The 16,393-nt window shown below is 31.7% G+C and overlaps 1 protein-coding gene across 2 annotated transcripts; it reads right to left on the reverse strand.

Moving 5' to 3' along the window:
* Positions 1-2,414: 2,414 nt before the first annotated feature.
* LOC126824592 (uncharacterized) lies at positions 2,415-9,474 on the reverse strand. Of its 2 annotated transcripts, none has more exons than XM_050553843.2 (6): positions 8,188-9,474; positions 7,685-7,845; positions 7,285-7,315; positions 6,414-6,500; positions 3,940-4,635; positions 2,415-3,011 (listed from the first exon to the last, which is right to left on the reverse strand). In XM_050553843.2, exons 1-6 carry the CDS (start codon positions 9,368-9,370, stop codon positions 2,785-2,787), a joined length of 2,385 nt encoding a protein of 794 aa, XP_050409800.1. In that variant the 5' UTR covers positions 9,371-9,474; the 3' UTR covers positions 2,415-2,784. The 2 variants fall into 2 exon arrangements, with proteins under 2 accessions (XP_050409800.1, XP_050409797.1); XM_050553840.2 differs by having other exon boundaries at positions 6,351-6,500.
* Positions 9,475-16,393: the final 6,919 nt, after the last annotated feature.

Genomic DNA, 16,393 nt, shown 5'->3' on the forward strand with positions numbered 1-16,393 from the left:
GAGCAGAACAGTAGGACGTTAAACCTCATTTCATTTCATCAGCCTTGGTGTAAGATGTTAACCCCATTTCATTTCATTTCAAGTGTCTTATTTCTCTGTTATTTACATGTATTTGTCAGCCAAATGACTATTTTGCTTAACAATCAGAATGTCTGGGCTTTTTAATTAAGTAAGAGAAATGGGTTTTAAAATCCACTCAACACCGGCTTAGTTCTTTATTTCAATCGCTGGGCCATATGAGTCTATAGCAGTGGGAGGACAAGAGAAAACCAACAAGGTTAGACAGGCAACCTCGGATCCAAACTACAACAACTGTCCCTAAGCAGACACCCCAATTTGTAATGAAATCGATATTCAAATATTTATAAAACACAACACCCAAAATAATTCAGTTTGCCAAAATGCACCTCGAAACAACAAAACATCAATTTAATTTTTATTGGCCACTTTATTTCAACTAATCTTTTCTAAAAGCACAGATTACATATGGCTAGGATAAAAATATATAAATAAGATGATGTGTGTAGTAAATATATCCTGCTAAATTCTCAATGTGAGTGATATACATACATGTGTTGATCAAACGATAAAAAATATTTTCAATCATGCTAAATGTTTATAAATAACCAAACAAGCACATACAACAATTGTGTACCAAAACATAACTGTTCTAGAGCCCAATCAAGTTAATGGAGAAAATGTGTATATTGATTAAATAAATACCTTTATAACGGGCAAAAAATCATATAAACAACAATATTAAGGTTTGAACATACTTGTTATCTAAATCGATTTTTCGTTAAAATTAAAATTTTAACATGTACATTGCTAAGAACTTAAGTTGGGGTATCCTGTGAAAAAAACTGGATCATGTTAAAAATGAATAAATGCAGAAAGAAGAAATTATACTATGTAGGTAGATTTTTATATTAAAATAAATATGTATAAGAATAAAGATTAAACATACATTATGCAAGAGCTAATTCTGCCTATTGCAGGTCTTTCTTTAGGCCTGAAATGTTATCTAAATTATTAATTAGACATTAATTAAATTATCCAGACCATAATCAACTCTCGATGTCCTCGCTAGCATGTAATGTTTATTGGATTAGGTTCCGATTTGCTGTTCGACTTCCATTCATGATTTAATCATGAAATGGATAATCGAGACTATGTTTTTTATCGTACCGACTTTAGTAATGATGATCAAAACTAGGCCGAAAATTCAATCGCTAAAATCTTGGTTCAGAGTGGATCAATTTGACTGAAATTTTCAGCAAATTCCCTTTACATTATCTAGTTTTTAACTATTATAGTGAGAACTGCCAGATCTTTATCTCACATATTGTATCTTTAAACAAGAATAAGAAGACAGTGAGACTAAATGGCACATAGTAATAGGGAGAAAATATATCTATGTTAAAATAAAATAGATAGATCTAGATTACAGTAAGTGATTTTATAAATGATAATATAATCTATATCAAATAGTAAATAATATACAAATGGAACAAAAAAATCTACATACAATTTAAATGAAATTAAAACAGATGCACATATTTCAGTCTTATTTACAAATGGCAATTTACTGATAAATATATGGGATAAAAATATTGAGAAACATAGTCCTTAGATAAATGCATGGTTTCACTGGCAGTGTTTATTAAATGCAATATTTATGAAATGACACTCTTGAGACTAATAAGGTTATTTTTTCATGAAAAATTGGAAATACCACAATAAACTCTGAACTTGATTTTATTGAAGTGATAACTGATCATTAACATGTAGCTGCTTTAGGTTTTATGTACAAGAGATAGTTCCTGAACGATAGGCAGTCATTAATTACAAAATATATTAAACATTTTATAAATAATTTGAGTATATAGTGATAAAGATACACAATACAAAATAGTATTAAAAAATAAAATGTTAAGAAATTGGTGAATGATACTTATTTACAGCTAACTGATAAAAAGATAGCACTAGAAGAAAATGGTAATAATAGTTATTTACAGTTGAATGACAAAAAGCACTAGAAGAATATAGTAATGGTAGAGATAGCACAAGAAGAATACTGTAGTAATAATGTTTATTTACAGTTGAATGACAAAAAGAGATAGCACTAGAAGAGAATAATTATAATACTTATTTACAGTCCTTGCATAATAAATACAATATTGTACTTCAAATTGAAATTCATTTGTCCATATCACTAGGAATTTTATATACATGATCTAAAACTAGATAATTTGAAAAAAAAAGCATAAATATATGCAACTTTAAAAGATATACTGTATACTAATAATATGTATCTTTCTATGAAACTCAGAAGATACATGTATATCAGAGATTAAGAAATGATAAAAAGAGACAATAAGGATGACAACAATAAATCTTATGTACATAATATATACAATATTTTTTAAAGACTTTTTTTAATTTTTGAAAACAAAACTATGTATTGGTATTTTTGCTGCCTTTAAGAACTCCACATAACAAATGAAACTAATTTGTATAATATTTAATTCCAAATCTTGGTTTAAATGTTTTATACATCTAAACAGAATATCCACAAATTTCGATAACAAGTTTTTTCGATTTATTTTATAAAATATATAAATGTATAGGGTAATATCTACCGTATCACCCCTACTTCAATAAATGTTTTATTTGCCCTTTTGTTTTTTGAAATAAGATAGCTAATAACTTAAGAAATAATATCATAACAATAATGAACAGATTCCTGGTTTAATGGAACTGTAATAAATAAAGATAATTTAATTACGAAAGAAAAACAATTTCCCAATCCTGTACATGAGTACGACAGACGGGACATGGTGCATCCATGAAATGAGGAGCACAATTTGTACAACAACAAACATGTTTACATGGTCGAAATAAAACAACACGAGTTTCAGATAAACAAATCAGACATCTATCGGGATTTACAACTTCAGGGTCGGGTTGATTTATAGCTACAGGGTCAGGTTGATTTTCTCGGTTATTAACTGAAACATGAAATAATCAATAATTAATTTTATTCCTACTTTTAATAAAAACAATGTCTAGAATTTGTGATATTAAAGATGTTCATGTCCTTGTTGTTCTTAGTGTTTAGCGTCAGCTTCCACCAAAGGTGATATCGCAGACAAGTTTATTTTTCATTTTTATTATCTTAGCGCACGCGCAGGGGTCTTTCCTGTGGGAGGAAACTGAAGTAACTGGAGTAAACCCACAAGGTTGAGAAGGCATCCCTATCTCCAAGGTGCATACGCTCACACCAGGGATCGAAACCACAACTGCAAGCCAGAGGTGACCGACCAGCTAGATGTCGAAGCGCAGCACTCTTGACCACTAGGCCATCCCAACCCCCGTATTCATGTCGATGTAGTAATGTTAATCAATTATAACATGGCCTTGACAAAATGAATAAAACATTGGTAAGTGTACATTCTATTGTTGTCATATATTCATGGCCAGATTAAGGTTGGATCTGACCGGGCTGCAGGCCCAATATTAAAGAGATCCCCCCAGATTAGTTATAAAAAAAAATTTGTACCATACCATAGTTTGTGCCAAATAAATCTATCTACATGTACCATACCGATATACAAATTGCAATTGCGTGAGTGTGACTGACAATGATAAGAATATGCCCCCTTTTCACTATTTGTGCAAGGGCCCCAGTGATATTTTTGATGCAGGACCCCCTTGAGAGCTTATTTTTCTCTTATATAAAGAATGACCCTTCGATGTACAGTGTGTTTATAATTATTGATATTTTTGCGTGAAAATGAAATAAAGCCATGTTTACCAGGAAGTTATTAAGAGATCTAAATCGGGGATTTAACTTGATAATAATGCTGTAGGGTTACATCTAACAGAAACATAACGTTCTTAGATTTTAGCAAAACCCAACCCAAACGGTTACATTACCTGTAGATCTCAATCTGGTGAATTCAGTAACTAAATTAGATAACTCTTCCTCATATTTCTGTATTTCAGCCTGTAATTGAGCTGTTCGTGTATCTAGTTCTGTTTGATGTCTATATATCTGTGTCTGTATTTGTTGTTGTAAAGTAAATTGTACTTGTTGTAAGTTATCTTCCCTTGCTTTATGTCTGTCAACAGCTGTCTGTAGTCTGTTTGACAAGTTCTCAATATGGTCATCTTTTTCTCTTATGTGTTGTCTCAGTTGACGTTTGGTGCAGCGATAATGGTTCAGTTGTTGATCTTTATGGTTCAGTTGTTGATCTTTATGGTTCAGTTGTTGACTGGCTTGGTTCAGTTGTTGACTGGCTTGGTTCAGTTGTTGACTGGCTTGGTTCAGTTGTTGATCTTTATGGTTCAGTTGTTGACTGGCTTGGTTCAGTTGTTGACTGGCTTGGTTCAGTTGTTGGGTGTACTGTTGTTCTTTACCATCAATGATAATATTATGATGCTGGTTAAGAGAAGCTACAGTAGCCTTGTAATGCTGGTCTTTAACAGTCATCACCTGATCTAAGTTGTCTAGCTGTTTGTCTTTAGTCTGTAGCTGTTCATCTTTTAGATCTATGATGTCAACATGTTTCTTTAATTCACCATCAGCTAAAACAGCAGCTTTTAACATGTCAACACTTGGATATCTTCCACCTATAAATATAACATAATCATTACATCACAAATATTCTATATTTTATCAAAATTCCTCATCATATGGAGGTCAGGACAGGAGTGACCATTAACAGAATGATGTAAACTGTTTATATCTATCTTTTGTTATCTATAGATGTCTCCCATAATTCCATACACACTTTGCAAATAGCTTGACTAAACTGACCATTTCCTTGGCTAATCGTCCACATCTAACAGAATACGGTTTATTAAAAAAAATTGTCTACATGCTTTTGACGTGACGATTGTAAAACTGATTCAACAATATGTATATCAGATACTAACTAATAAATAGTTGTTGTCTCAATGTAACATATAACTGAATGATGAGAAATTATTCTATTGGTGAACAAATGGTCATTAGAATGTCTAATATTCCTTGAATATTACGTTGAAGACAAGGAGGTTCTGGATGACCTAGACTAATCTACACCCTTTTTAATGGGTAAGATTTCTATACACACCAAACATGAGTTCTCTCTGAATGTGCACCAAGCTCTACTGACAGTCACTTTTTATACAATTGAGATTGATAGTAGCCATGTTAGATATGAGCTTTGTAACAATTTACTAGTTTTTGCACTGCCTTGTGTTTTTGCGGCCCCCTCTCAAATAAAAAAAAATCATGTTGTTTTCAACACTATAGGGAGAGCACCCTCTCAAATAAAAAATCCTTATTGCAATTAAACCTTTTACACTCATTTTTGATTGTACCACCATTAGAGTCAATTAGAATAAAGATGTCCTCCATGTATATTTTGGGTGAAATCAGGAATTTTTAATCAGTTTTCTTTCTCTCGTAATAGTGTAGGAATCAATCAACTTCGCCATTATTTTGGTTTTGTTTGAAACATTAGAGTGTATTGTGCCTGTAATTATGTTACAAAATAAATGTGACTTAAGTTGAAATTTTAGCTTGAATTAACTTCATTCACACAATAATTTTAAGACTTACAGCAATACCAGAAGTCTCAAGTAGTTTATTTAACAAACAAATTATTTGTTGAAGTAGATAATCAAAACTATCATATCATGAAAAGATATATAACAAGTTGTATTTAAAATAAAATTATGAATAGTTGTACATTGGTAACACTGGAAGCTGGTTACTAGTTAGTTTTAAACAAAAAAATTATTACAATACACCCTAAATGATGTACTCAAAAACACTTTTAAACCAGAAGCTTGTCATTAAAACTAAATGGTTGTTTTTAATCTAGACAGTGGTAATAACCACACACTTTTTTTAAATTCTAAACAATTTTAAACAACTTTATAAACATTCGGGCAGTATATATGGCTATTAGATTCTAGACAGTAAGTTTAGAAACATTATTTTTTCCTTAAAATTAACCATGGGTGTTATTGTCATGTTCTAGTCAGTGCGAGTTTTAAAAAATTAAAGTTGGCTGTTATATTCTAGACTGTAAGTTATAAAACATTATTTTTTATCTAAAATTAACTAATAACCAGTCTCCAGTATAAAGTAAGTTCATATTACTCAGTCCCCAGTAATAAGTGAGTTTTTATTATTACTCAGTCCCCAGTATAAAATGAGTTTATACTACTCAGTCCCCAGTATAAAGTGAGTTTATACTACTCAGTCCCCAGTATAAAGTGAGTTTATATTACTCAGTCCCCAGTATAAAGTGAGTTAATCAGTCCCCAGTATAAAGTGAGTTTATATTACTCACAGGTATGTATAAAGAATTGTTGTATAAGATGAAGTAATTTTGTAGGAGATATGTTGTACCCACATGTACTATAAGCTGCCAGTAGAGTTGTATTAAGTGTTGGAGGGTACGGATCAGGTATAATTAATTCTCCTATTGATGTTACTGGCTCTGTAAAACATAAAACAAACAGTATGTAAATAAAATTCATAATCAAACCACAGCATTTGAAAACATTTATAAATATTCTGTGTTATTATATGTAAATGTATCTTCTTCCTTGGTGATCAGTAAAGTTTACTGACTATGATATAGGCTCAAAGATTATAATTTTAATATCTTATGAGAAATTTCATGGAGCCCAATCCCAACCATGTTCCTGAAGCAACGAGCGAGAGTTTTACAACATAACAAAGTTCAAGCAAGATCAAGCCTTCTATTTAAGATGCCTCCCCACAAAATCTTCAAAGGTTTAATTATATCTATACATGTAAATATTGAAAACATATTTTGGGAGATTTCCATTTTAATAGAAACACTCAGGGATTCTGATCTCACAACTAGAATGTGGGCTTTAGAGAGGTGATGCCAGAAAGATTCAAATGGAAAGTACTCGTATGCAGAATCTTTAGCACAGGACAAAAAACTAAGGTCCACATGTGCACATATTGGTGTGCACGTAAACGAAGTATGAAATGGGGTTTAACGTCCTACTGTTCTGCTCCGACTGGGCTAATGAAGATGGGGCACATAAAAGAACCCTTGACAGTTGCAAATCAAAGAAGAGTAGACAGAAACATTACTGTCTGGGCAAAATTTTCAGTCCTCACTTTGCACACATATGGTAATGATTGAAAAGATAATTATCGCGCTATTCCCAAATGACCACATGGCACAGTATCTTGGTCAACAAGTTTTTATTTTATTGGTTGTAAGAGAACATAAAGTTACAAACCTGTTACTAATGAATCAACTTCAACCAGTTGCTGAAATATATTTTCAAAAAGTATATTATAACATATGTAGCAATATTATGTTAAATTGAATTATATGAAAATTAAAACTGGTGTTGTTCTACTTATTTTCCATACAAGACTAAGTCAAAGGGAGGCAACTACATTTTTGTATTAACACAAATGTATAGTCGGTAGTCGGCACAATCCTCTCTGATGATTATCTGTGGTTGTCAATTTATTGTTATGATGTGGTCATGTGGGGTTGATTTTATCAAATCAAACCTTCTGTTTATATGGGGTTTTTTATTTTATTTTTTAAGTTTATATACCACGTAGGCCTAACGGAGAATGTTAATAATTTTATAAAAGAGAACACTCAAGGCAGATGTAAAAAATTACCTGTATTGCTGCCATTTGTTGAATAAATTCTTCTCCTTTTATAAGTTTTATATATGAACATGTTGGTGATATTAAAGCATGTTGCTGCCATGTGTCTGCTGCTGGTTCCCAATCTCTAACAGATATTCCACAACAAAAACATACAACTTTTGTTACTACCCCTGAAAACAGTATTAATATCAAAAATTAAAATTTTAAATCTATTTGTATAGTACCGGTACTTAACCTACTTTTTGTTGTATAGATACCTACATGTAAGCCTATATAGGCCTATAGAAAAGGTAGGCTTATTTCTACATCTATTTCATTTTTTTCAAGACAATTGACAGTGTATGAAGTTTAAGAATCTGATTAAAACACAGATCCTATTTCGTTTCGTTTTTTATTGTTAAAAATTTTGTTTTACCTGTCTTTACTACACTAGGATCTGGAAGATAAAAGTAAGCGCTTATTTATTACAAAATTAGCTGCGACAATATCACAGAAGATGTTTAATTTTTTACCTGTATGGAAAAATCCTGACTCTACTAACTGTAATTTGGTTGGTTTGTATTGTTTTGGCCAATGCTCAAACGATGCCAATCTTTCTTTTGTCTTTCTAAACTGCGGATGCAGAACAGGGAAATTGTTTTTCATATTTTTAGGTCTGTTATTTTTATCAATCAACTTCTTTCTGACTAACTCTTCTAATTTTCTTGACACATTTCCAATGTCAATTCCACTGACCATTGGACAATAATAACGACCTTTTGGTGAGATTTTTTCATGGACATCTCTGATGTTTAATTGTTCTTGATATGATGTCACTGCTGCACAATAAACACATTGAACATTATTGTTGCCGATGTGAACAAAACCATTGACAGACCATTCTTCAGCTTTTGCATCTTGGGGATTAGGAAATGTAAGAATACGAAATGATTCATAAGCATTGAAAACCGTGTCACCAATTCTTGGATACATAATTCCTCCTGTATATTCTTCAACATGATCAGACCATCGAGACCTAGATCTGATATTATTATGATATGTTGATTCATTTATTTGGTTGCTTGAATTGTCATCAACGTTTACATTAGATTGGTTACTGGTAGGACTTGTTGAGAATAAATTTCTGCGAATGCTATTCATTGACTGAGGTGTTGTATTCTCATTAGTGCTAGCATTTGGAGGTGTTTCACCTGGTCGAATGAGATTTGGAACATCATTTGATTCACCTCTAGAATCACTGGGTTCCTGCAACTGTGTAGGATTATCTGGCTGTTGACTATTTGTACAACAATGATTAGATATGAGACCATCAGTTGTTGGTGATTGTATGGTGGTAGAATTATTGCAAATGTTATTTTCACTTGAACAAAAAGATGATTCCGATTTAAGAAATGGACAGCATGGATTCAATATTCGATGGACTGCAACTGGAGATTCGTTATGCCAATTGTTGTATCTTGCTTTCGATTTACAAACAAAACATTGAATACCTTCAACAGTTCCAGCATAATAGAATCCAGCTCTTGCTAACTTTATAAACGATGTTCTAGCACTTATAGAAACAGTTTGTTTTTTATTATTTCCAACGCGTGTTTGTTGACAGCCGCTGTCACTCGCTTGGTTATCATTTATTAGTCCTTGGAACGATGCTAAACGCACAAAATATTGTGACAACAGTTCACCGATATCCCCCATTGTGGAAACAATAACGCAAATAGCACAAATAGTACGAATACACAACAAAAATCTAATAAAAACAAACAATAATATTCCGAAATTCAATAACAGTAAGTCGCCATTTTGTAACCTCTTCAATTGACCCGCTAACGGGAGTACGGTAAAAATAGCAACGGGCACTTGCTTCCGGTTTATTGACATATTGACCTACTTCCAAAACCAAACTAAAAGTAGATAAACATCACATTGGTAAACCGGTAAAGAGACCACGTGTTGACAATAAATTTAATACAAACACTTTTTTTTTACTGTTTTCGTTGGAAGCCTATTAAGATATTTATATTATCAAAAATACTAAAAAAAAGTCCTGTGGCCCGGATCCAGGAGAGGGCCCCCTCTAAATAACAGTAAAAAAAAAAAGGCACATACAATTATGTGGCTGTGAACATGTTCTACATTTTGATTCTGCACCTTGTATGTCATTTCAGTAAATGGATTGGGGGTGGGGTGGGGGGAGGGGCTCAACATGTGCACCCATTGAATTATATTTAAAATCAGGTCAAAATTTGATTTGGAAACAAACTTAAACAACCATGTCATTGCAGAACTAATTCATACAGGCTATATGTAATACTATTCATAAATACTGTTCAGCTAGATTACTGTGATCTGGTTACCATTGCTTAGGTTCCATAAACTATTCCAAAGAATAATATGAAGATGTACCTTTCGCAGCAGATCATTTGCCTATAATGCAGCACATTCGTGGAACCATCTGCATCTACGGACAGCCCCATGTCTCAGTGTCTTTAAACAAAAGTTCAAAACCTACCTGTTTCGATGTTCATATTTATCATTATTTCCTTGGGCATACAATACTGTTTGGAGTCTAGCGCTTTATAAGAACCCTTATCAATATTAGCAGTTTATCGTAACCAAAGAACCAAGTGAAAATCCACAAAGATCGACAGATGATCCTACTCCAGCTGTTAATAATACATTATTAAACTCTGACCACATCTTGCCCAGATGATTGCCTATTACCCACAGTCAAAACACAACACTTTAAGTCTAGTTGTTTATGAAGTTTATTTATTATGTAATTAGTATACATACATGTAATCATAAATAAAAGAGTTCTCACCTCCCTCTTTGGATTTTTAAACAAAATTTAATAATTTCAACATGTTGGATTTAAATAATTTTCTCACAATTTCTACATATTTCTAGTATAGTAAAACCTAATTATAAAATATTTAAAATTGAAAAATCAAAACCCCATGGCAATATTTTGACCCTATAATTCCACCATTCCAGTGAAACTGAGTGGGGTGGGATATATATTATATTGTCATGGATAATTTTTGACCAGTGAACACAAATTTACCCAAATAATCACTCCACAGATAAGAAAATTCCTCAACAAAATATTGCATAGCCTTTTTTTCTTTTTAAATGTCTAAGCCAGAAGATTTGGTAATCAAATTTTACAAGTGGTATTTAACTGTATATTCTCCATTTACATTTACTTCTGATAACTCACAGTGTAAATTAACTCTCTTTCAAATCCTGCATCCACTGGGCATGTTAACCATGCAGGTTTACTGGGGTTTTTTTTAAAATTCAAATTACCTTTTTTATGGAAGCAGGATTTTAAAAAAACCTATCTAAAGAGACTGAATTGAACATAAATATGGCTTCAAAATACAGTATTTAAAAGCTGCAACTTTTTGTTGATAAATTTCTATCTTGTGAAATACACATAGCTTGAAAGCATTGTTCTGATCTTCTCTATTTCAAAACCATGCCATAAAAGAGTATTAAATGCAAGAAAATACAAACTAAATAATGTATAGATAGCATTCAATTTAATTTTACAAGCTGTTTTTTTTTATCATACTCTACATCATATTTCTGTGCAAGCTAATCTCATGATACCCAGGCCGTGCAGGATAACAAAAAAAAAAAGCTGAACAAAACAGCCAGTGAATATTAAGTTTACTAATAACTATCTCCAATTATCTTAAATAATTTCTTGTTGCTAGAGCAAAACTATAGAATATTAAAATTAATCTACAGTTGCTTTTCCCATATAGCAACTTGCCTCTGAAGAGATGAACACATTCACAAACAACCTTTACCATGTATCATAAAGCCAAGAAAATAAAACACCTGTGTTTACAATTACTTCCCCCCCCCCCCCCACCATTATCTATTTCCTAGCATTTCTCAATACCAATAATACCAAAATCTCAGTGTCGGAAATGTCTAGAGAAAATCTCACCCAGACCGAATTATAAGGCCTGGGAAATGAGAATTTAGGGTTGGCAATTTTTGCTAAAAAAAAAAAAGAGAGCTTAGTCAAGTAACTGGTAAACACAAGTATTTTTTTATTTGGCCTATTAATGTGCAGGACCACCAACTATATAATTCTAAATTCAATATATAGTGTTATGATATAAAACAATGCTTGTGTGCTTTAATAAAATTAATTAATCTAATAAATATACTACTTATTAACGAACAACAACCTACTTATAAGCTTAATCCTAAAATAAATTAGTGGAGAACATATCCTTAATAAAATCCCTGTCACATTAAATACTACACCACTGCCAGGGTCGTATGCATCATTCTTACTTTCTCAATTTTAATTATACATTATGGTTTGTAACTACTGTAGGTTCCAGTTAACTTAAAAAAAAAAAACCCACTGAATCAAGTCCCATTTTAACACTTTTTAACTGTTAAAAGCTCTGTCAAATTTAAGGAAACGGTTAAATTGCATCTAATCTCAATAAGATTTATTAAACCATGCATATGTGAAACATCTAACCATTAGTGACACACAAGTATGGTGCTTTTATAAAACTCCCACACAACACAATATTCAAAGATTAGATATGAAAGTATCCTTTGACACAACATTGAAAACATTTTTGGGGGGACGTTGCTGACGTCTAAAAAGTTGACCAGAAGCCATAACAGTTTAGAAATACAAGTACAGTTTTGATTTGGATTCATTTTCTGTAAAATTTTCTTTTCAATTTACTATCAAATTTGAAACTCAATAAGAAATTATTTTTTTACTGTCACAATTGATACTCAATAATAGTTAAGTATTTAATGTCAATTTACTGTCAAAATTGATACTAAATAATAAAGTATAACTTCAGCTAAGGGACTTTTGCAAAATTTTTAAACTTGCAGAAGACACACCCACCTGCCGACGAAGTAAGAATATATTGATATATTTACATTCATAATTCAATATTAAATAATCAACATTTAATTTATCATTTGCAACCCATCCACCCAGTTCCGTGGGGTTATGCCTTTGGACACAAGTGTTGTAGTTTGAGACAGTATCTAAAGTAAAAATGATGCAAATGACCCAAATTCTATTCTAAAATAAAACAGCTACTATAGAATTTACATAAAATAGTTCATTAACAATATCCTAATAATTTTAGGCCACCAAAATTAAACTTAAATTTCAGTTAATTATTGAAAATCAAAATGCCTTAATGGACTAAAAATAACAACAAATGATCTAAAAAAATCATAAAATGTTTGGTAATTTCAATATGGGGAAAATATTTGATATCATGGATTAACAACATCCGTTTTACTCTTGTGTAATTCCATAATCCGTTCTTAATCCTTTCATTTGTTTCATCCTACCTCTATACTAGTTAAAACAACAAAACCAACACAAAAATAAATAATTATGCTACAAAATAATAACCATGATTGCAGCAAATGCAACAAAACAATAACAACCATGATTGTAGCAAATGTAACAAAATAATGAAAATGCAATAAAATAGGCACTGGTTGGCTTGTGTACAAATCGAATTAAAACATTAACATTATACGCTTGCACTAATTAATTAAAGCATTATTAAATATATGCATTACATTATGTGTGAGCCCTAACTAACATTATCATCAATGCATTACATTTGCATAATTCATGGCGACGTAGGTAGACTATGGTTTCACTAGAATTTAATGGGTTCAGTGGAATCACTGTTTACTGCCAATGGTAATGCCCCTGCGTGTAGGCCTAATTTCTTAAGTCTGTGTACTTCTCTAGCTATGACTACAAGTCTAATAAATAGAACGCCTGGGGTATATAACACCCATTTAGTCTGGTGACCAGAACACCGGGTGTATATGTATTGTTTCAATAATTACATAAAATAAATGCATAATTATCAATATATCAGTAATTCAACATCTTCATAATATCAAAGAACTGCTACATGCACATACATTGACTGCATTAGCTTATCTGTTATTGACAATGCAGAGAAACATATTTTTGAAATAGTTAAATAGTATAATTTAAGAGCACATAAACGTATGTCACACATCAAAGTCTGGTAAGTACACATATTTAAATACCTTGACATAGTGACAATGTTAATTCAGTTGCTGTCTTGGAATGAACATGATTTATTTCTTAAAGCAGAAAACAAAAAATAGATAATATTCAAAATTTATTAACTGATATGTCAATGATAGAATTTCGTTGGTTAAGGGAAACCATGCAAATAAAACACAAATTTACATTATGTTCTTTTTTCTTTAAAATTTTCTTTGCTTGTAAATGTATTATGTATAACGTAACTTGATACAGAACAATTGTTAAATCATGAAATAATCCAAAGGGGGATCAAACTAATCACTCTTTCTGAAATGAATAATGTCAATTATCTGTATCATATTCTATATAAATAAAAAAGATTCAGCTTGAAACAGACATAAAGGGGAACATTTTACACTTAACAATAACCAATAGCTTTGTTCAACCAGTTTTACACTCAACTTTAAAAATGAAATAAGATCACTGGGCTAGATTATTTCTAAAATCTTAAACTCCCTTATCACAATTACTTTCGATTATTGACACAGCTAGTAAAAACCTGACAAATTAAATTAATGGAAGTAGTCACAACAACCTAGAATATTTACATTATCTGGTTTTGTAAAGTTGAAAGCAATACTAATTGAACTGTGCTATACTTAAAGAAGCATCATCCCTCTCACCAAGAAAATAAATGTACTTAATTTTGAATAATTTCACATTTAAAATATCCTTTGATTCGCCTAATTGTTGAAATCCAAGAGCAGACATACATACAGCAAATTTCACAAACGTAAATTCAAGTGAAAACATCAATAATTAAGTTATAGCTTGGCAGATATATGTCAAAATCTTGCATACAATATAATTCGAACAGCCACAATGTAACTACATTTTTATGACCCGAAGACGACTCCCAAGCTGCTAATGCCTCTTTAAGTTTGAACTGAGAATATTGTCAGTCAACTGGCTGCAATGTTGAATACTGGATATGTAATATTGTACCATATCCTATTATTACCGGTATAAACATACTAAAATAATATAACACATAAAAACTCATCGTCTCCTACACCTAAACTTAGTGAGTATACAACTTTCCAAATAAACAAAAGTACAACCTATAGAACAACAACAGTCTACACACGTATTTTATGTATGACGGTTCAGATTCAAATATAATACTGTATAACTAATATGTTAAAAGCACCTTTCATCAGTCAAATTAATTTCTTAGATTTGTTCTCTTAACATAAAAACAACTACATGTAGTTATCCAAAGGTTCAAATCACAAACTCGTTTGAAACTTTGAAAGTGATACTGACATACAGGTATTTTATACTGTATTATTTGAAATTTTAGGATATTACAGTTATAAATTACATGTAGTTGCCATGATCAAGAGTGAGAGACAGATTAGAGATTAAAACATTCATCAACCACAACTAGTTTATTTTGGGACTAACATACAGAATATCTATATTTCATTACTTTTTCGTGCACGCAGGGCTCTATAGCAATGTTGACAGGGCTGGATTAAGACCAATTGAGGTCCTAAGCACATAATAGATTTTGGTGCCCCTATATATAGGCCTATATAAATTCCAAATACAAACAATAATAAACCATAAAATAAATTTGTAAGGAAGGAGAAAAAAAATGTAAAGCTCATTAAAAGTTCTTAATTCATTTTTAAATTACATATTTTAAAAAGATAGGTTGCCAGGCAACGAAACATACGCCCACAGCAGCTATATCGTCTGGGCAGTCAACAAAAGTTGTCGCATATTTTTACTTTTTTGGTAATGAAACATTTATACATTAAAATCTGATTAAGAGTAACAACTCATTAAGTAATTATCAGAAAACCATTAGAATTTGTTTGGTTTTTATAAAGTTCTACCCCATGCTAATGTTTAGTATACAAAACATTAAACATCATGGATTTAGCTGTTCAAGTCATAAAGATTCATTGAAAATCAATATACTTGTTCGTCTCAAGACCTTAAACTCTGTGTACCAATCTGAAGTCAATCGGATGATAACTTTAGCCTCTAGAGCGTCACAAGATTTTTCAAAGTAATCAAGGGCCATAACTCTGGCAGTAGTTATCCGAAATCGTTGAAAATCAATATGATTCTTCATCTCATGACCTCAAACACTGTATAAATTTAAAGTCAATCGGATATTAACTTTAGCCTCTACAGCATCCACAAGATTTTTCAAAGTGATCAAGGGCCATAACTCTGGCAGTAATTATCGGAAATCGCTGAAAAGCAATAGGCTTCTTCGTCTCATGACCTTTAACACTGTGTATAAATTTGAAGTCAATCGGATATTAACTTTGACCTCTAGAGCGTCCACAAGATTTTTTGAAGTGATCAAGGGCCATAACTCTGGCAGTAATTATCGGAAATCGCTGAAAATCAATAGGCTTCTTCGTCTCATGACCTTAAACACTGTGTATAAATTTAAAGTCAATCAGATATTAACTTTAGCCTCTAGAGCGTCCACAAGCAATTGTGGACGCCGGACCGCCGGACGGGGGCGACGACAATATACAACCACATTTCAATGTGGGCGTATAAAAATGAAAAGCTCATTAAAAGTCCTTAATTCATTTTAAATTTGTTACACAACAAAGTGGGAGGCGCCCCCACCTTCCCAT

Source organism: Patella vulgata, chromosome 6, assembly GCF_932274485.2.
Source record: "Patella vulgata chromosome 6, xgPatVulg1.2, whole genome shotgun sequence".
Taxonomy (NCBI): domain Eukaryota; kingdom Metazoa; phylum Mollusca; class Gastropoda; family Patellidae; genus Patella; species Patella vulgata.

Bases quoted from the DNA above. Each gene is read 5' to 3' on its own strand.
- LOC126824592 (XM_050553840.2), bottom strand. From the start codon at position 9,370: ATGGGGGATATCGGTGAACTGTTGTCACAATATTTTGTGCGTTTAGCA. The intron at 4,636-6,350 runs GTGAGTAATATA...TTATATTTATAG, and splicing joins ACAATTCTTTATACATACCT to GTGGAAGATATCCAAGTGTT. The intron at 3,012-3,939 runs GTAATGTAACCG...TTCATGTTTCAG, and splicing joins CACCAGATTGAGATCTACAG to TTAATAACCGAGAAAATCAA.